Genomic DNA, 23685 nt, shown 5'->3' on the forward strand with positions numbered 1-23685 from the left:
TTCTGTCAAATGCTTTTTCTGCATCTATTGAGAATACATGTAGTTTTTGTGTTTCCTTTTGTTGTTATGGTGTATCACATTGATTGATTTGTGTATGTTGAACCATGCATGTGACACTGGAATAAATCCAACTTGATCATGGTATATGATCCTCTTTAAGTATTGTTGGATTCAGTTTGCTAATCTTTGGTTGAGGATTTTTGCCTCTATATTCATCAAAGATATTGGCCTGTAATAATTTTCTTTTTTTGTAGTGTCTTTGTCTGGTTTTGTATCAGGGTAATGGTGGCCTTGTAGAGTGAATTTGGGAGTTTTCCCTCTTCTTCAGTTTTTTGGAATACTTTGAGAAGAATAAGTTCTTTTTTTGTTTGTTTGGTAGAATTCCCCATTGAAGCCATTGAGTCCTGATCTTTTGTTTGCGAGGAATTTTTATTTATTTATTTATTTTTTGCGGTACGCGGGCCTCACTGTTGTGGCCTCTCCCGTTGCGGAGCACAGGCTCCGGACGTGCAGGCTTAGCAGCCATGGCTCACGGGCCCAGCCACTCCGCGGCATGCGGGATCTTCCCGGACGGGGCACGAACCCATGTCTCCTGCATCGGCAGGCAGACTCTCAACCACTGTGCCATCAGGGAAGCCTGCGAGGAATTTTTTTAATTACAGATTCTATTTTGCTTCTAGTGATTGGTCTGTTTAAATTGTTTCTTCTTTTTTTTTTTTTTTTTCTTTGTGGTACGTGGGCCTCTCACTGCTGCGGCCTTTCCCATCGTGGAGCACAGGCTCCGGACACGCAGGCTCCCGACGCGCAGGCTCCCGACGCGCAGGCTCAGCGTCCATGGCTCACGGGCACTGCCGCTCCGCGGCATGTGGGATCTTCCCGGACCGGGGCACAAACCCGTGTCCCCCGCATCGGCAGGCGAACTCTCAACCACTGCGCCACCAGGGAAGCCCCTAAATTGTTTCTTCTTGACTCATTCTTGGCAAGCTGTATGTGTAGAAATTTGTCCATTTTTGCTAGGTTGTCCAGTTTGTTGGCACATAATTAATCTCTGTGGTAGTGCAATTCCCCTCTTTCATTTTGTGTTTTGTTTTTCTGGGTCCTCTATCAGTTGATAGTTTCATGGGTGTTCCCTTGTAAATGATTCTTTGATTTTCCCTTGCTGCCTTTTGAATTCTCTCTTTTACTTTTGCTATTTTAATTATGTCTTACTGTAGGTCTGTTTGAGTTCCTCTTGTTGGGGACTCTCTGTGATTCCTATACCTAGATACCTGTTTCCTTCTTTAGGTTTGGGGATTTTTCAGCCATAATTTCTTTAAATACATTTTCAATCCCCTCTCTCTCTTCACCTTCTGGAACCCCTATTATACATAGATTGGCACACTTTATATTATCCCATTGATCTCATATGTTGCTTTCTTTTTCTTTTTTTATTTGTTTTTCTGTCTGTTGTTCTGATTGGGTGATTTATTTTATCTTCCAGATTATTTCTTGTGTCATTAAGATGGCTATTCATTATTCCTAGAGTGCTTTTTGTCTCAGAAATTCAATTATCTGTTTTCAGCTGGGTCTTTATAGTTTCTAGTTCCTTGTTGAAATAATCTGTGTTTAGATCAGTTCTCTTTCTTAATCCAGTCAGCATTTTTATTAATAATTCTTTGAACTCAGTGTCTGGTAGACTGATTTTATGTTTCATTATTTAGTTTTTTCAGGGGCTTTCTCTTGCTCTTTTAATTGGGAGAATTTCCTCTGCCTTTTCATTTGACTTAACTTTCTCTTTCTCTGTGAACTAGGGAGAAATGGTTATCTATTGTGGTCTTGTAGGGGTGCTTTCATGTTGGAGCATCCCTGTGCAGACTGTGCATATCCTTCAAAGACACAAACCAGTGTCTTTGGTGCGAAGGCTGGTTTTGATATGGATGCCAGCCAGCTCTTCCCTTAGGGTGTGCTGACTGCTATCACCTTGTTAGGGGTTGTGGTTGGTGTTGGAGGATCTAGAGCCTGTGCAGGGTATGAAGCAGGACTTCCTGTCTGCTCTGTGGCTGTCGCCACCCTGTCAGTGGTAGGGTCTGCTCACCAGTTTTTGGAGCAGAAGCACTGAGGCTCTGGATTGTTCAGGCTTCATTCCCCTTGAGTGTTTGGCTTGTGAACTCACAGAGGTCTGATGCACCGCCTGAGTAGGTGTCTGTGGCTCCACTCAGACACAACCTAAAGTCACATCCCTAACCCTGTTGTGGTTATCCCTGATCTAGTGCAAGGCTGTGGTGTGGAGTAGGCAGGCCAAGCACTCACTAGGCTGGGGCTGGGGCCGGGACATTGTGGCTGTAGGAAATGAGGCGACTATGCTGCCGCCAGAGATCTGGGCTGCCTCTGTGGCAGTCTTCTCCTAGGACCTGTCTGCCCAAGATCCAGTGCCAAGTTCTGGCGTGGAGTGGGTGGAGCTGGTACACTCATGTGTCTGTGAAAGGGACCTCATCGTGTTGGTCGCAGTGGTTCCCAGGCATTGCAGGAGTAAGCGCTAACAATGGCCACCACTCCAGCTGGACCACAACCCAGGCCACTAGGCCATCTCTGTGTCCCTAGATCGAGTCTTCTCCCAGGACGTGTCTGCCCCAGATCTAGTGCCAAGCTGTGATGTGGAGTGGGTGAGGCTGGGGTATTCTTTCTGCTTGGATTGGGAAATGTAGCAAGCCAGCAGCCACCAGTGCAGAGCTCTCTCTGCCCTGTTTATTGGCAGGCCAGACCCCATGTACTCTTCACAGGTAAAGTCTAGGCTTCTCCAGTTCTCTCTGTTCCAACAATTCTCCCAGCAGCCAGAGGGCTTGTCTCCTCCATGTAGGACCCTGGGACTAGGACACCCCGTCTGTGGCTCAACCCGCTTACTCCCCAGGGGGAGGGTTCTCTCAGACCTTTCAGCTCCCTCACTGTGGCGGAGCTCCCTACCCTAAGCCTTTTTTCCATTCTGCCCAGTTAGTGGAAATCTTTCTTGCAGCTTTGGTTGTAGAGGCGTTCTGTCAGTTTCCAGTTAGCCTTCCATGCGAATTGTTCCACATGTAGATGTATTTTTTTTTAAACATCTTACTATGCTATATTCAGTCTGTGCATTCTTTTTTTTTTTTTGCAAATTTATTTATTTTTATTTATCTGTTTTTTTGGCTGTGTTGGGTCTTTGTTGTTGCGCATGGGCTTTCTCTAGCTGCGGTGAGTGGGGGCTACTCTTTGTTGTGGTGCACAGGCTTCTCATTGCGGTGGCTTCTCTTGTTGTGGAGCACGGGCTCTAGGCGCACGGGATTCAGTAGTTGTGGCACGTGGGCTCAGTAGTTGTGGCTCACGGGCTCTAGGGCTCAGGCTCAGTAGTCATGGCATGCAGGCTTAGTTGCTCCGCGGGATGTGGGATCTTCCCGGACCAAGGCTCGAAGTCGTGTGCCTGCATTGGCAGGTGGATTCTTAACCACCGTGCCACCAGGGAAGCCCCCTGTAGATGTATTTCTGATGTGTTTGTTAGGGGAGGTGATCTCCATGTCCTCCTACTCTGCCATATTGATCTAATCCCCTTATTATGTCACTTTATATTTACAAAATTCTTCAAGTTATGATCTGTTATAATCCTGTTTTACAAATGAAACAGTGGAGGCTTAAATAGGTTTAGTAACTTGCCCAAGGTCACACAGCTTATAAGTGGCATAACTAAAATACCATTCTCACCTGTATCTAGCTCTGGTATTCTAAGTCTGGCTCTGTCTACTCAAGAAAGGATATTATATAGTGACTCTAAGTGCAGACCAGTTATAGGAGATATGGCAGATTGAGGACTAAGTTATGTAACGAATTAGAAAAGCAAACAAATCCAGGATGTGGGTCATAACCACAGGATAGATTCCTGACTTGGTTTCTTCAACAAGTCAGCACAGGGGAAAAGTGGTGGTGGGTAGTGTTTCAGAGGGACTGCTCTGGGGTGGAAAGAGGCTTAACCACCAGTATGATATATGGACCTTGTTTAGGAACTTGACCCAATCAACAGAAATGTAAAGAGATATTTTTAAAGACACTTAGAGAAATATGACTGTAGATTGGGTATTAGACGATATCAAGGAATCATTGTTAGTGAGCTGTGATGATGACATTGAAGTTATATAAGAGAATATCAATGTTTTTTAGAGATATATACCAAGTGTATAGTGGCAAATGACTTAAGGTCTAGGATTTGCTTTAAAATTACTCAGCAATTAAAAAAAGAAAGAAAGAAAAGGAAAAGCAGAAGAGATGAAGCAAATGAGGCAAAATCTTGATATCATTACTGAATCTGGGTAACATGTATGTGAGTGTTTTATATTTTGTTGAGTCTTTTAAGTCTACATCCCTACTTTGCATTTCCACTTTCAGTTTTTTCATTACAGGAACATTCTGTTATTTTCCCGTGCCATCTAGTGGCAAAAGAATGTAATTTGTCTGCTTTTTTGAATGGAGAGCCATACCTTAGAACTAACATCTATTACCTGTGAGATAATTCTGTTAGCGTCTGCTTGCTTGAACAGCATTTTGTCCAAAGGGAGAAAGAGAACATGATTTCACAATACCCCGGAAGCTCTCTTTTTTTTTAAGTTTTTAAAATTTTAATAAACTTTTTTTTTAAAAGAGCATTATAGCTTCAGAGCAAAACTGAGCAGAACCTACAGAGTTCCCATGTATCCCCTGGCCCTCACATGCATAGCCTCTCTCATTATCAACATTCCTCACCTGAGTGGTGTAACTATTACAAACATTGAACCTACCTCGATACATCATTGTCACCCAGAGTCCCCCCCAGAGGCTCTAGAGAGAATCCAGTCCAGCCTCTTCCAGCTTCTGATGGCTGCTGGTATTCTTTGGCTTACGGCCACATCACTCTAATCTTCATTGCCAGCATCTTCCAATCACTCTCTGCTCCATCTTCACATGGCCTTCTCTGTGTGTGTATAATCTCTCTCTGCCTCCCTCTTATATGGATACCTGTGATTAAATTTAGGGCCCACCTGGATAATCCAAAATTATCTCCTCATCTCAAGATCCTTAATTTAATCACATCTGCAAGGATATAAGGATATATATTGCCCTGTAAGGTAACATTCACAGGTTTCAGGGATAAGATGCAGATGTTTTTGGGGAGGTCATTTCTGAGCCAACCACAGTGGGGATTATGGAGAAGATGATCTCAAACAGAGGGAAGAACTTGAATAGAAGCATCGGAAACAGAAACGCACTGAAGGTAATTAGAGAGTGGCAAGTGGTCCTATGCTGTTGAGTCACTGTATATGAGGCAGCAGCACAGAGTGAGAGAAGGCTGAAAGGAGATTAAGAGCCTTGAGTGCCAGGTTCGAATTTGAGTTACGTTTCATGGACTGAGGAGAGTCTTTGGAGAGTTTAGAGCAGGCTAGTAGCATCACCCAGTCTGTGTTTTAAGTGTTTAGCTCTGGAGCACTGCAAATGATGGATTAGAGGCAGAATGCCATTTAAATAATTCAATGTGAGGATAATTGAAGAGGTAGGATTTCATTCATATGTTCAAAAAATACTTTAGAACACATTACCTTTCATACACGATTTTAGATACTGGAGATACAGCAATGAGCAACACAAGTCTTGTTTTCTGAATTTTTCATTTTTGTGAGAGACAGATCATTTACAAGTTAAAATAATTTTAGGTCGTTGTGAATGTCATAAGAAAATGAAATAGAGAAAACTGCTAGAACCATTGGTGGTACTAGTGGGAGAGAGGGGGTGAGTAACGTTAGGGCATATAGTTTTGGCAGCCCTCTCTGAGGAGGTTCTATTTGAATAGAGAGCATATCGAATAGAAGGACATAAGGAACCAGGCACATGAAGACCTAAGAGAGGGCATTCTAGGCAGAGGACACAGCAATTGCAAAAGCTTTTATATCAGTCAGCTCTGCTGCTGTAACAAAAGCCACCAAATCTTACCTTCTTATAACAGTAGCCGTCCCATTCTCACTCAGGTTTTATGTAGGCTATAAGTCAGCTGTAGCTTTGCTGCAGGTTGCAGCTGCGCTCTGTGTGTTTTTTTAAATTTCAGGATCTAAGGTAAAAATGTAACCCCTACCTGAGTCATGGTCTTCGCACAGTAGAGGAGAGAAGAACCAGAGGCTGCGCCAAACCATGCAACAGCTTTTAAAGTTTCTCCTGGACCTAGTATATGTCACATTCACTCACATTCCATTGACCAGAGCAAATCACATGTCCAATCTCAAAGTCACTCCTTCCGAAAAGGAGGGGTGAATAATTATACAGAGTAATATAATCCGTGACAGATGGGAACAAACCTGGAGTGTTTAAGGCATAGAAAGAAGAAAGCCTCAGTGAGAATAGAGAATTTTAGTCTGTTTTGCTCACTGATATATCCCAAGAAGAAAAGTGCCTTGTATAAAATAAGTATTCAAGAAATATTTGTTCCATGAGTGAATGAAAGCCAATGTAGTTCGAATATAAGGGAGATACGAGATTGCAATCAATGCATTGGTATATAGGAGGAAACTTAATTTCACCCCTGCCTTAGAATTTGGTTCTCCATTCACCTCTTCCCCGGCTCTCTGTTCCAGACATAGACATTTACACCGCATACCTTCAGCTCTGCCATAGAAGTAGGGTGTCTGTACCCCTCTCCCTATCAGCCTTCCCTTCTAGATGGACTTTCATAGACTGCTGTGACCTGGGACCCCCTCCCATTCTCTAAGGACAGCAGTTCCTCCTATCTTTCTGGAAAATGCTCTTTTCCCCATTCCAAACATATGTTTTGTTAGGCGCTGGTATATTTGTAAAGATACTACCAGGGGCAGTGACAGGTTCTAGCTTAGGGAGCACATCCAGAGGGGCTGGAGATGGGGAGTCAGGTCTATACCGTTTTTTGATTGGGTAGTAAGTACATTTGAAAAAAAAAAAAGCATCCAAAAAAATGGCATCCTTGGTTGACTACATCTCTATTTCTCTCATGATCTTGCTTCACACTGCTCTGATATCTTTTCATTATAGTCTTAACAGGCATATTAATATAGTACTTTTTAAATTGGGGAGGGGGGGAGGAGCCATTCAGAACCCTTCCCTAGAATTTTTGAAATTGGCACCAGAGAAGGCAGCTCTCAGGCCCTCTGTGGTGGTGAAATCGGGAGGTATAACTGTGTTTTGTCTCATGTGGAGAAAAGCAGACAGAGATTGCACAGAAAAGTAGATGAAGCAGAGCCCTGATGAGGTTTGCGTTTCTGGTTTCACTGTTACCTTGTTGCTGGCTGCACCTTTTACCTTCTCATGGTAAAAATAAATTCCTTTTTTCCCTAAGCTGTTGGGATTGAGTTTCTGCCTGTGCAACTAAGAGATCTGATTCATATAGTTTTGGAGCTTCAAAGGCATCTATGCACTGGTCTGTTTCTCACTCTCCAAGCTAGGAAAGTGTATAACAAAGTTTCTTTTTAGTCATTTTGGGGAACTATCAAATTTCTAGCAGACTCTCAAACTGGTAATGTGTCAATACATCATCTTTCCAAAGGGAAAGAGGCACAACGTTTCTTTTTGAAACAGATCTGTTTAAACATTCACTTTCCACATCAAACTAAAACTGAAGGAAACAAAGCAGGGACCACATACTATACAGAAGAAACATACTACCTAAAATTGCCAAACACTTGAATAATACATGCACAAACTAGGGGAATGAAGGAGTAAGGTGTGATTCATAACCTGAAATATTACCTACTAATTAAAATTGAAAATTTTATGATGACTAAGAAAATTCATAAAATGTTTAAGATACTCCGTCAAGAGAAAAGGCAAAAAAATTTTTAAAACTCACATGTGATTACAACTATAAATGCCTAATTCATAGATCTAAAAGATAATATATGTTTAGGCTACCCCGGCAGCCTGGCACCACATTAAAGTCATGCCCATTATACGGGTGCTCCCTTTCTGCTCCAGCCTAGTCTTGAAGTACTTCAGTCCATCTGCTTCTCATGCCTGGTTATTGTCTTCACCTCTCAAAAAATTAGCTTTGTAATTTCTGTTTCTGGCCTTTTCTTGCATTCTTTTTTTCTAAATAATTTTTTTCGGCACGCGGGCCTCTCCCGTTGCGGAGCACAGGCTCCGGACGCGCAGGCTCAGTGGCCATGGCTCACGGGCCCAGCTGCTCCACGGCAGGTGGGATCTTCCCGGACCGGGGCACGAACCCGTGTCCCCTGCATCGGCAGGCAGACTCTCAATCACTGCGCCACCAGGGAAGCCCTCTTGCATTCTTTATCTTTTTTATACTTGACTCATACCCTGTGATTCACAGATATTGACAGCCTTGATTTCCCCAGCTTGAGCTCACCATTTGGGTTTTTTCTACACTTGTCCTATCCCATCTAAATGCATCAGGTCAAACAGGTAGGGCCCTCAAATTACATACAACTGAAACTTGAGTATGTTTGAGTCTTAGGATAATGGGTAATATTTTTTTCTTCTTTCCAGACTTTCCTGTTCTAGTACCATTGCAGTAAACATTTTTTTTAAGTCGAAATGTATTTGACATACAATATTATGTTAGTTTCAAGTGTATTACATAATGATTTGACATTTGTATACATTATGAAATGATCACAACAATAAGTCTAGTAACCATCTGTCCCCATACAAAGTTATTACAATATTATCGACCATATTCCTTATGCTGTACATTACATCCTTATGTTTTATATTTTACATAACTGGAGGTTTGTTCCTCTTAATCCCCGTTCACCTATTTCACGCCCCCTCCCTTCTGGCAACCACTCATTTGTTCTCTGTATCTGTGAATCTGTTTTCATTTGTTTTTTCTGTTTGTTTTGTTTTTTGGAGTCCACATATAAGTGAGATCATACAGTATTTGTCTTTTTCTGTCTGACTTATTTCATTTAGCATAAGGCCCTCTAGATCCATCCATGTTTCTAAAAATGGTAAGATTTTATTTATTTTTTTATGGCTGAGTATATTCTATGTGTGTATGTGTATGTGTGTGTGTATATATATATATATATATATATACACACACACCATGTTTAATATATACATATATATATACACACACACACACACACACACACACACTCCACATCTTCTTTATCCATTTGTCTATCCATGGGCACTTATCTTGGCTGTTTGTAAATAATGAGGCAGTGAACATTGGAGTGTATATATCTTTTCAAATTAGCGTCTTTGTTTTCTTCGGGTAAATACTCAGATGAAATTACTGGATCATATGGTGGTTCTATTTTTAATTTTTTTAAAGAACCTCCATACTATTTTCCGTAGTGGCTGCACCAATTTACAATCCCACCAGTAGTGCACGAAGGTTCCTGATGATAGCTATTCTGACAGGTACAGTAAACATTTTAAAGACAATAACAATAAGCTTTTTCTTATCTCTGCCAAGAGTGGAACTTAATGGTGATTCTGTAGAACTGCATTTTTTCAGCTTCACATTAACAACAAAAGATGCTGCTTATTAGTACCCTAGCAGTTTTGCATTTATAACATAGCAGGTCAGTATATGTGTGCCAGGTATTAATCTACCTGGGAACAGAAGCCACCTCATGGAGTTAGCTGCCCAGAAATTATACAGGCCCTATAGATGTTCCATTGTACACTTGGGGCTCATGTTTAATTCCCCATAGGATTTTAGGTTTATTTTCTTTTCCTAATACCGGATCTACTCTGGACAATAGTTCTTAGACAGTGAACATTTGCACCTACTGCTGAATCTTGATGTCTTTGGGCATTGTAGCATGTCTTATACATTTCACTGCTATCTTCGTTTCCTTGGGCTGCCTTAACAAAGTAGCACAAACTGAGTGGTTTCAACAACAAAAATGTATTACCACACAGTTTAGGAGGCTGGAAGTCCAGGATCAAGGTGTTGGCAGGATTGGTTCCTTCTGATGGCTGTGAGGAGGAATCTGTCCCATGTTTGTCTCCCAGCTTCTGGTGATTAGCTGACAAACTTTGGTGTTTCTTGACTTCTAAAAGCATCACCCTGATTTCAGCCTTCATCTTCATATGGCACTCTCCCTGTATGCCAGTCTATCTCCAAACTTCCCCTTTTTATATGAACACCATTCACATTGGATTAGGGCCCACCCTAATGACCTCAACTTAACTAATTACATCTGCAATGAACCTATTACCAAATAACATCACATTCTGAAGTACTGGATGTTAAAACTTCAATGTAAGAATGGGCGGTGGGGGGGAGCACAATTCAACTCATAATAACTACGTATCTCATTATAACTCCAGACTTCATTTCTGCCATGTTGGTGTCAGGCTTAGCCATGAAATTGCTTTGGCCAATAAAATGTGAGTAGAAGTGATGTGTCTGCATCTAAGCAGAAACTTGTTAAGAATTTTTTCCTTCTGCCATGAAACTAGCCATATTCCAGATAGAGGCTATTTCATCAGCCTGTGTCTCAAGAGTTAGAGTGACATGGAACAGAGCAACAGCTAACAGTGAATATGTAGCACAAGAAGGAAATAACCCCTTATGATTTTAAGCAACCAAGACTTTGGGGTCATGTGTTACTGAAGCATTAACTTAAGGTAGCTGACACCATAAGTTCACTCCTAATGTGTGGGTTTTTTTCATTCATTCATCAGATATTTATTAAAAGCTTGCTATGTGCTAGGCATAGCACTGTGTGTTGGACACTCTGATGGTTAATTTTATCTGTCAACTTGCCTAGGCCACACTACCCAGATATTTGGTCAAACACCAGTCTAGATTGTTCTGTGAAGATATTTTTCAGGTAAGATAACGTTTCAATCAGTAGACTTTAAGTAAAGCAAATTACCCTCCATAATGTAATTTGGCCTTGATTCAGTCAGCTAAAGGCTGTAAGAGAAAAAAAAGACTGAGGTTCCCCCAGGAAGAGGGAATTCTGCCTCCACACTGCCTTCAGACTCAAGCTGCAACATGAGCTCTTCCTTGGGTCTCCAGCCTGCTGGAGCTCTGCAGATTTTGAACTTGCTAGCTCCCACAAATCTCATGAGCCAATTCCTAGAAATAAATCGCTATATATATATACACACACATCCTATTGGTTCAGTTTCTCTGGAGAAATCCGATTAATACACAGTCAGTGAACAGTGAACAACCTAGAAATAGTCCTCATAGAGCTTATAGTCTAAGGAAGAATACAGACAAATAAACAGAAAAAAAGACAATGTTATGTAGTAAATGCTGGGAATGCTTCATGTCATAGGAACACATAGCAGGAGCATCTAACCATGACTTGAGGAATCAGAGAAGGCTCTCTGGAGGAAATGAAGTCTAACTTGAGAACTGAAGGTGGCAGGTGGAATAGGAGTTAGCCAAGTGAAGGGACGAGGTTGTGGAGAGCAGGGCTTAGATCGAATGCAGAACATGCATTCTTAACAGGGGCATTATTGCCCCCAAGAGGGAGAAACTGGTGCTTGGCAGGTGAAATAAATCTTGGTTATTACAATGTTTTGTGATCATCCAAAGCTCAATTCTATCTGACAAAATCTTATTCCTTAATATTTAATGAGGGAGCGGGGGAGACATGATTAGAAAAAATGTCTAAAAAGTCTCCATGGTTGGGGGAGGGGGGTGCACGGTGGTGACAAAAAGAAAAGGCTGAGAAACATTGGTGTAGAAAGACCTTTTGGGTAAGGGAAGGATCACATACGGAGCTTGTGAGAGAAGACTATAGCATATTTAACAGGTCAGAATGGTTGAGGTATACAGTGGGAAGGAACAGAGGCACAGAGAGTTGTGGGAGAAGAGGCTCATCTAGATACAAATGTTAAAGAAAATTAAATCTGAAAAATGCATTTTGACTGCAATTATCCAAATATTTTAGGTGAAATTGAACTTTGTCTAAATTATCTACTGTAGACTATGCTCACTTTTATATATGAATTTCTACTTTGTGTTTGTAGTCATAGATTAAATGAATCATTAACTTTAAACATGTTTTAGAGATGACAAAGAACAACTGTTAGAATACCTTTTCTATCTTTCTCAGAGTTTTAGTTTTATAATTGTAGTCTCTATAACAGCATCATGTTCAGGTGGGCATTTAATCATTAGGCTGTTCTGGAAGACACATTAACCTCTGGAGAATTTGCGTGTGATTTACTTCACTGGAGTTTCAAAGATTAAAAATATGAGAGTAAAAAGATATTTTTCTTGGTTCCATTATTGGGAATAGATGAGAACAATGGTCTGTTTAATAACCATTATCATTATCTCCCTCCCAGATGGAATTAAAATTACTTTAATATTCTATTAGGAAAATCTTTGCAAAAATGCTGCCAATCTTTTTTTTTTTTTTAATTTCCAGCAGCTTGGCAACAATGAACTCAAAACTAATTCAGTGCTTTTGAGAGATAATATAAACTTAATTTTAGACTCTAAAGGACTAAAAAATTGCATGCTCTTCCATAATTTTAGCTTTTAATATTTTTATACCCCAGCCCTAACTTGCTTGATGTGAGTAGACCTGACCTAAATGTCTAATATGTATATATATATATTTTTTTTTGCGGTACGCGGGCCTCTCACTGTTGTGGCCTCTTCCGTTGCGGAGCACAGGCTCCGGACGCGCAGGCTCCGGACGCGCAGGCTCAGCGGCCATGGCTCACGGGCCTAGCCGCTCCACGGCATGTGGGATCTTCCCAGACCGGGGCACGAACCTGTGTCCCCTGCATCGTCAGGCGGACTCTCAACCACTTCGCCACCAGGGAAGCCCTCTAATATACTTTTTTAAGAGACAGCATTCTAGTAATCAAAGGTCTTGTTAAGTAAAAGACAGTATGCGGAAACAGTACTGAATATGTGTTCTGAAGTCACACTACCTGGGTTCACATCCTGAGTTGAATCTGTTTGGGTTTAAATGCTACTAGGTTTCGTGAATTGGGCAGATGTAAAGTTACATGATCTTATCCTCTGTGTACCTCACTTTCCTCATGTGTAAATTATGGCTCATAATAGAACCACTACATAGAGTTGTTGTAAATATTAAATGAGTTAATTATTTAAGACACTTAGAGCAGTGCCTCATACATACTTAGTACCCAATAATGTTACCTACTATTATTATTATTTAGAACTCCTTATTAAGTAGTTTTAAAACCATTTGTTTTGGTGCCTCCTGTATGCCATACAAGGAACTTAATTGTGAAACTGTTAGTACACCTGGCCTAAAATGATCTTCACAGCATGACTCAAGTATTTATTTATTTATTTATATGTTTTGTTGCACCAGGTCTTGGTTGTGGCTCACAGCCTCCTTAGTTGCAGCTCGCTGGCTCCTTAGTTGTGGCATGTGAACTCTTAGCTGCGGTATGCGGGATTTTTAGTTGCAGCATGCATGTGGGATCTACTTCCCTGACCAGGGATCAAACCTGGGCCCCCTGCATTGGGAGTGCGGAGTCTTATCCACTGCACCACCAGGGAAGTCCCCTCAAGATATTTCTTTAAACTGACTTTTTTTAGTATCATTATTGTTCTCTTCAGTATAGTTCAGGCCTTTAAATTGATTTATTTTTTAGGCTAGGGTGATATTTTTGTTCTTAGGTGAGAAGATAAACATCTAAGGTTCATAAGGAAAAGCACTCCTTAGAGCAGTAGGTGGGAGATGAATTCCTCTTCGGAACTTTGTATTGGCGTCTAGAATTTATCTCTACAGTACTGCTTTTTCCATGGTGCCAATAGGGAAAAGCAAGAGTTACCCATGATTTTCTGGCATTTTTGTTTTGATTAAAGAAATTTTAAAACCTTTCAATATTTATATCTTTCAGAAAATGTCTTTGAAATTCAAAAATGCAAAACGAATTGAAGGCCTTGATAGCAATGTGTGGTGAGTACATTAGAATAAACAATAATCATTGGGTGAAGTTTTTTTCCTCCACATGTTTATATCCTTATTTGGGAATTTTTAGCTTTATCTATAGTCTATAAATAAAACCACTTATTTTAATTCATCCATTCAGTGGAAATGGAAGGAAATAATGATTCATACACTGATTTATTCACTTAGCAAATGTGCCAGGTCCTGAGCTAGGCACTGGAAATGGACAGAGAAAATGACAGATTGGGTGGATGCCCTTGTGGAACTTACCTTCTAATCCATCAACTTTTCCTATTAGCCCTCCTTTCTAATGGTTGATAAGAGAACCTAGCAGCAGATGGTTGAGAAAAATATTTATATGATTAAAATATGGGCATCGTGGAACTGAGATTTGTAAGAAACATTAAGTTCATCAGTTCAGCCATAATTTTTCCGGGTAAAGTCATTTTGTAGACGGTAAAATTTTTGTCGTGAACTCATTCATTTTGTTTGATCTGTAAGACTAAACTAAGTTTTATTTTTCAGTTTCTAAAGACTATGAGGTATAAACAGCTAACTTTGTAATTTTAGTACTTACTAATATTAGTATTTTTTACCTTAGGATTGAATTTACCAAGTTGGCTGCAGACCCCTCTGTTGTGAATCTTGGCCAAGGCCTTCCAGATATATCCCCTCCTGTATATGTAAAGGAAGAATTATCAAGGATTGCAGCAATTGATAGTCTGAATCAGTACACACGGGGCTTTGTAAGTATATGAGGACTACGTGGGGTGTGAGCTTGTATTTTATATTGTATTGTGCGTGAATGTACTTCTACCACTTCTCCGTAATTGGCTTTCTGGAACCAACTGTCCCAACTTGATAACCAGAGGAACACTCACCCTTACCCTTATCTCCTAGGATGAGCTGTCCCCTACTTCCAGCTTCTCCACAGTCCTGTCTTGGCCCTTCGTTTACCATTGTTCCAGGATGAGGTCCTACGACAAGCAGGGAAGAAGAATATTCACTTTAGACATATTTTCTCTCCCTTTCAAACTTACGCAGCCTCAGCACTGGCTTCTTACTTAATATTCTCTATTTCCAACTAGTTACTTTCTTTCTACCTCAGCACAACCTCCATCTTTCTGTGGTGGAATGCCTAGGATATCCAGAGATTTCATAGATTCTACTAAAAAACAATTACCACAAGTCTTCATGACCATTCATGCAGGAACCCTCTGAAAATAGGAAAAAAGATATTTTAATTTATTGCCATTTAAAAATACAAATTGGAAAATTATAAAACCCAGGTGTTAAAAATTCTTACATTTTAGAGCCAAACTATCTCAAAGAAGTAGGTCCCATAATTAAATTTAAGGTTTTGTTCTTCCTTTTACTCAACAGGGTCATCCATCACTTGTGAAAGCTCTGTCCTGCCTCTATGAAAAGTTTTATCAAAATCAAATAAATCCAAATAAAGAAATCCTTGTGACAGTAGGAGCATATGGATCTCTTTTTAATGCCATTCAAGGATTAATTGATGAGGGAGATGAAGTAAGTATATTAACATTATCATGTTGCCTATATTAATCACTATCATTTGTCCTGCTTTTATTTTTACTTATTTTATACTCTTTTTTATTTGAATCATTTTTGAAGTATAATTTATGTGCAGTCAAGTTCACAAATGTTAAGTACAGCTTAGTAAATGTTTACATGTATATGAGTCTGTATGTCTCCATGTAACCACAAACCAGATGAAGATATAGTACATTTCCAGCAACCCAGAAGGTTCCCTTTTGCCCCTCCGTAGCCTATATTCTTCCAGAGGTAACCGCTCTTCTGTGTTCTGTCACCATAGGTTCATTTTGCCAGCTCTTTAACTTGATATAATAGAATCATACAGTATGTACTCTTGAGTCTGGCTTCTCTCATTTATCATTTTGTCTGTGAGATTCATCCATTTTGTTGCATGTCATTTATTCTTATATTTACAGCCTATTTAGATAAGAGAAGGTAAAAGGGGCTAGCAGTGATGCGGGAAAATGAATCTTAGTTTTCACTGCTAAAATAACCTTTAATCCGAACTCAATCAACAAGTATTTGGTCCCTGTCTTTTTGTACCCTGTATTGTTAGCAGCACTGTGTGAGGGATGTATAACAAGAAGGCTGAGTGATTTCTTTATTTAGTGACGTGATATAAAACCCACTTTGGCACTGACCTCAGTCAGCTCTGCCCCTAATTCCCCATTATCATTCCAATACCCCTGCTTCAGTATTTCCTCACCTGTTTCATTTATTCAGAATTTATTGAGGATACGCTAGACATTGTGGGAGAGATTTTTAAAAGACGGTTTCTGCGTGGAAGGGGTTCCCTGTTTAGTAGAGGAGATAGACTTGTAAACAGATGAGGAGGAATGCAATGCTATAGGCGGTCGTGGGGAATGTATAAGTTACCATGGTGACAAGAGGAAGAAGTGATCAACTCTGCTAATATAGGTCTGGAAAGCTCTAGAGAGGTGTTGGTTAAGCTGGGTGTGAAGAATGAATATTTGCCATGATCTGTATTGTTAATTCCTTTCTTTGAATTCTCCCCGCACTTTATCTGTACCTTCTTTATGAAAGATACCTGTTACTTTGTGTTACATTATCCTTTTACATCTCAATTCACTCTACTACAGCCAAACAGTAAGCTACTTAAGGAGACATGGTAAGGAAGTACAGTCATACTTTCATATACGTAATCTCCTTTATTCCTATAAAGTAGTTGAAAGTTTTATCTGAGACTTTGGTGTTGTTACTCCTTTGTTGCTTCTTCCTACTCTGCACTTTATTGGTGTGTCCTAGGGCTCAGCCCTTGGCCTTCTTTCCTCTATTCTTTCTTCCCTGATCATCTTATCTAATATTTTGAAACCACACACACCACTTCCCATCATACTGACCTATTATTTTCCTTATAGTATTTATTACTATGTGAAATTAGCTGATTTACTTCCTTGTTTTCTTATTTATTATAAATGTCTTGCAGGAGAATGTAAGTTCCAGGAAAACTAGTTGATCGCTATAGAGCTAGCACCTGAAATAGTGAGTGCTCAGTAAATATTCTTCAAAAAGAGAGGGGAATTATTTCCATTGTAAAAATAAGGAAATTTCAGGGAAGCATGTTAAGTATATTCTTCAGTTCCACCTCGCTGCCTTCCCAATTTACTTTCCTTCATTGAGCTCTCACTTCGTACCAGGCACTGTTTCTCACCAGGGCTACAAAGATGGGTCATCTTAGTCCCCAAGAATTTCATAGTCTAATTAAGAACTTGAGGAAAAGATTCATTCCTGGCTCATTTCTTTGTCCTCCACAGTACCCAACACATAGCACATTGTATAGGAACTACTCAGTGTGAGTTGGATGACTAGTACAAACAAAGGGGCTTTAGAATATAAGGGCCTCCTATGACTCCAATGAGAAAGGCCTTGAAAAAGAAGTACAAGCAGTAAAAAGTGCAAATTTAGGCTGATAATTAGGTACCATGAATTTAACCAACACAAACTTAAATGCGGCAGTTTAGTGTAGACTTGTAAAATTATAAATTGTTGCCAGATTTTTCACAGGCAGTTTGACTGTATATATAAAGTACCATAAAACATGTTTATACCCTTTAGTCTAGCAGTAGCAATCATGTGAATTTATTCAGCAAATGATTTTAAAAAGATACTGTGCATGTCACAAGTGAACATTGCACTGTTATTTATACAAGAAAACTATAACAAAATTATTCTAGAATTCAATAGACTCTCAAATAGCCTTTAAAATAATAAGTGCTAAAACTAAATAATATTAAAATTTTTGTGAAATACTTCTAAGTTTAAAAAAGATAGAAAAATCAAATGTGTACAATGGATATAAATTATGTGTTCAAACCCTCCTTATAGAAAAGCAAAAAGTTAGGGATGCTAGGTCCAGGCTGGCATACTGCAGAAGGAATACCAACTGGACAGGTTAGTCTGGCTCACTGACCTGAAAGCCAGGCCATGAGTGATTGAGAGAGAGCCTGTAGGAGAAAAGGAACAGGAAGTATATCTCAAGGGGCTAGGAAAAAAGGATCCAGATATAAGTCATCTGGAGGGAAATTGTGGTTATCAGACATTAGCAGTAGCATCCTGTCTACCTGCATACGCTTTTTGTTTAGGGATGCTTTTGAGAAACGACAAACGTCTTTACTCTCAGGATAATACTTATAAATTAGTACTCCACAGCGGAGAGCGTCAGTTGCAGTGCTCTCTTTCCTTATGGTCTTGCTCTGTCACTGATCATTTATTTTCTAATTTGAAATTTAAACTCAATGTTTTTGGCTGGAACATCCCTTTGAGAATGTGATGAGAGCTATGACCCCTTTCCCCAGAAAAATATACCTATGCATGTAAAAAATTTTACATACAATTCCAAGGGTGCCACTGCAAGCCTATCCACAGATCTCCCTAAGAGATCAAGGGCTCCAATTAAGGATCCCGACAAGTTTATCCCCAAGGTCTTTTTCACTCAGATATGAGAAGACAAAGCCTGCTTTCTACACTGCTGCATCTCAGCGTGTAGTATAGTGCCTTGCACATAGTATGTACACAATATTTGTTAAATGGATTAATGATTAATATGTTGTGTTATTTGGTTTTATTCCAGGTCATAGTGATAGTGCCTTTCTATGACTGCTATGAGCCCATGGTGAGAATGGCTGGAGCAATACCTGTTTTTATTCCCCTGAGATCTGTAAGTTTGCCCCTATGATTCACATGTTTTAAGAAGTTTTGTAAATACCATGACTTTGTTGCCAGTAAAGTTCCTACTTTGATTACATTTTGGGATTTACTATATATCTCTACTATGACTGAAGGTAACAACTTTAAAGGGGGATCTTTTATTACTTTATCTTGTGTTTGCACGTCTGTCTGTTGTATCAGCGTCTACATTGTGTGTAATACTATTTTTTGTGGTTATGTGTCTCCCCTACTGACTGAGCACCACCAGGTCAGAAACCATTTCTGACTCACTTTTATAGCTCTGGTCCCCAGTGACTAACAGTGTAGGGTATATGCTGGGTGCTCAATAAATGCTTATTGAATTCTGAATGAAGTAATTTTTTTTTAATTCTGCTTTTATCTTTAGGAATACAGTATAGATCCATTGTCTTTTTAAAATTTTCATCAAAGTAAGTGATACAAGGTGAATTACAGAATCTTCTATTAGTCTTATAGTATCAGATGTGTTAACCATAGTTAGAGCTGGCTCCTTTGAAGGAATATAGGCACTTTCACAGCCGTTAATGTTGACAGAGTTCATGTTTCCAATTAACAGGTATGAGCATGGAACTCACATCCTGTTGGGCCCTTAAGGCAGAGTAAAGCTTAGTTATTTCTGTTTCTTTTCTTTGTTTGTCATCTATTCAGTTACCTTTGCCATGCCTTTCTCTACTTTTTTTTCCTTGTTAGGTTACTTTTTTGTAGGACAGCAAACATAAATTAACTGAATTAAATCACATCTTCATTCTTCATGCTTAGAAACTTGTTGATGGGAAAAAATGGTCTAGTTCTGACTGGACATTAGATCCTCAAGAACTGGCAAGCAAATTTAATTCCAAAACTAAAGCTATAATACTAAATACTCCGCATAACCCCCTTGGCAAGGTGAGTCTTTGATATCTTTATACAGTCTTCTGGTCCATCATTTTCTCACATGTTGAATAATTGGCTCTGCTCCTTTGTTTCCTTTCATATGTGTAGGTGTATACCAAAGAGGAACTCCAAGTAATTGCTGACCTTTGCATCAAATATGACACACTCTGCATCAGTGATGAGGTTTATGAATGGCTTGTGTATACTGGAAATAAGCATTTTAAAATAGGTACCAATTATTACATAGAATCACAAATCTAAATGTGTTTGGGCACGTGTGGAACATCTGATTGGAAAGGATCCCAGAAGAGCTTTAAAATAGTCTTTGTAATGGGTAAATGTCTGTGAGTGCTTAAAAATGGGCCTTGAATGAATGATGCTTGAGTGAATTTAGGAGCAGATTGAAGGACAAGCAGTACAAACTTAGGAGACGAGATTTTGGATCACACTATAAAACTATGAAACCAGAGAAGTAGTACTTTTGCCTTTAGTTTTAGCTTTTTTCAAGAATCTAGCTATTACTTGGCATATAAGACATAGGGAACTTAATTGTTCCTGAACTGGTCTGTCCCTGCTGAGCAGGTTGCCAAAATGCCAGGTCAACAGGAAAAAATTGTCATGACAGTAAGGTATTGCTGCGTGGCCCTTGCCTGGAATTTCACCATTACTACTGGGCCATCTCACAAAAGCCACAGTGTCTTCTGAGGTAATCCAAACTTATATCAACTATAGGGTTATAAACTGGGCTGCAACCTTTGGGTCTTTGCACTTTCCCTACCTATACCTGGAAACACTTTTTGCCAGATATCCAAATGGCTCAGTCTGTCACCTCTCTGGGGTCTTTGTTCAGATGTCAATTTTTTTTTTTTTTTTTGCGGTACGCGGGCCTCTCACTGTTGGGCCTCTCCTGTTGCGGAGCACAGGCTCCGACACGCAGGCTCAGCGGCCATGGCTCACGGGCCCAGCCGCTCTGCGGCATGTGGGATCTTCCCGGACCGGGGCACGAACCTGTGTCCCCTGCATCGGCAGGCAGACTCTCAACCACTGCACCACCAGGGAAGCCCCAGATGTCAAATTTGATGACCACAACATTTAAGATAGTTACACCTCTCCTTCCAGCATTTTCTTTGTCCTTTTTCCGTTCTGTTTTTGTTTTTTCCTCTATAACAAATATCAGCATCTATATATTTTACTTCGAACCTGCAAGAAGGTAGGAATTTTTAAATGTTTTGGTCTCTTCTGACTCCTTAGTTCCCAGAAAGTGTCTTGTGCATGGTAGACAGTCAGAAAGTAATTGTTGAATAAAATGAATAGGAAGTATGAAAAGGGTGAGGGAAGGATAACTAAAATCACTGGCAGGAACCAATAAATTTTAAAATGAGTGCACTTATATATAAATAGTTTTTGCACATATCATAATTATCCGCGGCAAATTACAAATTGTTGTAGAGACACAGAGGAGAAAGCATCTGCTTCAGGTGATCAACAAAGGAGTGGGCAAAAGACGGGACTTAGTTAGGCAGAGAAATAGAAAGAAAATTCCTATCAGTTAAAGTTTTATGCACTGAGGCAAGGAGGCATGAAAGATCAAGATATACTTAAGTGGTAGAAGGGTGTGTTGCAGTAACTGGCACAGATGAGAGTGGAAAAGTAGGGTGATTCTGAAGGACTTTATATATGAGGATAAAGAGTTTAAACTTCATTGAGGGGGTCAGTGGTTCTGAAACTTACTTTAGTGATAGAGCATCTTAAAGTCATGATGTTCACATCATGAAATAGTGACAATACATACTTATTTCATCATGAAACTAGAGGCAATTTTCTTAACAGAAATTCAGTAATTAGAAGTCAGTGTAAAAACTACAAGTCTGTGTGTATTTACCTGTAACAAAGTGCTATTGAAACAAATACATCTGAGTTTTTCTGATTTTTGCCATTAATGTTCATTTTCTAATGCTCATTTGTTTCACTGTTGGTAGCATTCACTATCAGATAAGTGGTAGCACTTACCTTAAGTGCTTAAAATTTTGTGGCTTAAGAAAATTTTGTGGAAAACTTAATATTGATTTTTTTAAGTTCTATTTAAAAAGTCAATAATTAATTTGATCATCAGGGTACCAGTGAGCATACTTTGAGAACTACTGCAACAGGTAGTGACGAGGCAGGGTAATTAGTTCCATATTGGATTTGTATTATAAAGGTAAGAACCAGCTACAGGTGAGGATCTTAAGTCAGATGCCCTGGCGGTGGAGATGATACATGAGGGCTGCTTAGAAGTAAAAACTATAGGGCACAGAATATAGCCTTTGAAGGTGGGAAAGCAAGCAAGTGTGATTCTGAGATCTCTAGCCTGGACCACTAGGCAGTGATGAGGCCCTTACCCAGGGACGGAGATGTGGGAGGAGGAACAGATCTATGGGGAAGAGCTGAGCAAAGGAAATTCCTGCTTCTCATACTCTAGTCTTGCTAAGTTTCAGTGTCTTTGAGACATAGAGGAGGAGATGTCTAGAAACAAGTAGAATTATAGGCCTGATCGTCAGGATCAAATTGTGAAGGGATTTATTTTTGGCAGTCATCAAAATGTTGTTGATAGTGGAACCCATGGAAGAGAATGAATCTTCTAAGGAAGAATGTATAAACAGAGAAGAGGGTCAGAGATTTGCAAGATATGGTGCCTTAGCGCAGCAGACTTTTGTTATTTGTCAAAATTGCATCACAGCTCACCTTCTCACATCTTGTTGATGATCTCTGTCTCAGGTCACTAACTTCTTCCCAGTTGAAAATCAGACCAACATGGACAATTAATGTTTTGGTAATTTTTTTAGATTAAGCAGAGAGAGGAAGAGGTATCTATCTAATGAATAAATACAATTTTATACTTAACATTTTACATGTTTTACAAATGTTCATGCCTATGCAATGACTCAAAGCTTTAAAAAATTTAGTTAACTCAGTTTAGCAATATTCTTTCCAAAATATTACTTTAAATGATCTTGAAATTTATTGTTTAAACCTTATATTATAAGCCCTTCATGGTAAAAGTGTAAATGATGATGTTATTTCCTAAAGATATATATTTTCAACTCAGATTTTTTAGTTGTTTTAACAACTCATAAAGTTAAAACAAGAAAAAAATGAATTCACTATTTCATTATTTAGAGAGTACAAATGTGTGAAAACTTATTCTATTAAATACAGTGGCCTTTGTTACATGAAAGATGCTAAATGGCTCTTCCATCAATTTACAGAGTGCAATAGTAGCTCTTTAATATAATACAGTAAGGCTTGCTGGCCATACATCATGAAATTAGCATCATCTTCATGTTGTCACAGAGGCAGTTTTCCTGGTGTAGTTTTCACTCTTCATCATATCTCTCATCTTTATCTGACTTCTAATGAAGCCTAAGTCACCTGTGAATAACTGTTATAGCTGCTGTGGCTGATTTAAGGATCATAAATGAGAAGTACAAAGACCAGCTGCCTTTCAGGTATAACTGCAAGCTAAACTTACCAATACTGGAACTGGATACGTTTTCTTAAAATCATCAGACCTGCAAAGATTTTTTTTATTTCTTTAGGTTACTATATTCACATGCAGTGCTGTGGTCATCTGCTCTGCTTATGTGTTTACATTAACTTCTGTAGCTCCCCAGATCTCTGAGATGGAGAGGACATGGACATTCAGATGTTTTAAATTACTTAGGGCCCTTTTTATTGAAATAGTAGAACTTGTTCTTACTGAATCAGATTCTTGACTCAAATGATTTCTGCAGGTTTCAGTAAAATGACATTACAGTCGACAAATGAAACCTCTCTTCTGGAAGAGATTATACTAATACACTGATATTTATATGCTAATCTATTGATATTTGGAAAATTAGTATAAAATTCCTTGTAAATTATTTAGCTGATCAGCTTACTCCTTGAAAAAAGACATCCTCTTTTATATGGTCAAAATAGCCATCAAGAAATTACTTAGCTCTCCTTTTAAATTTATGCTATAGTCAGATTTGATATTTTGTGAATGAAACCTACATTTGATGTGTGCATAGTTTTTATTTCCTTCATGTATAACTTATTGTTAAAACATATTAGTATTATATTAGTTTGGGTAATTTTTATTTTCAAAGAATTTATTTCTAAATATTGTTTTTACTAATAGGCCTTCCTGATTTTG

General features: G+C 39.2%; 1 protein-coding gene across 10 annotated transcripts in view; it reads left to right on the forward strand.

The window, feature by feature from the left end:
- Positions 1–23685, forward strand: part of KYAT3 (kynurenine aminotransferase 3) — a 54092-nt gene that overhangs the window by 9769 nt on the left and 20638 nt on the right. For 9 of the 10 annotated variants that reach the window (XR_014325984.1, XM_082833136.1, XM_082833137.1 and 6 more), the window contains 7 exons: positions 10737–10799; positions 13819–13877; positions 14470–14614; positions 15252–15401; positions 18520–18606; positions 19395–19520; positions 19617–19737. Coding sequence is in view for 9 of the 10 variants with exons in the window: in XM_082833136.1 (XP_082689262.1) it covers positions 10737–10799; positions 13819–13877; positions 14470–14614; positions 15252–15401; positions 18520–18606; positions 19395–19520; positions 19617–19737 (751 nt within the window). In the remaining variant the exon portion in view is untranslated. The remainder of the gene's footprint in view (positions 1–10736; positions 10800–13818; positions 13878–14469; positions 14615–15251; positions 15402–18519; positions 18607–19394; positions 19521–19616; positions 19738–23685) is intronic. The other variant, XM_082833143.1, reaches the window with a different exon arrangement.

This window comes from Leucopleurus acutus (genome assembly GCF_964270905.1).
Source record: "Leucopleurus acutus genome assembly, chromosome: 2".
Taxonomy (NCBI): Eukaryota; Metazoa; Chordata; class Mammalia; order Artiodactyla; family Delphinidae; genus Leucopleurus; species Leucopleurus acutus.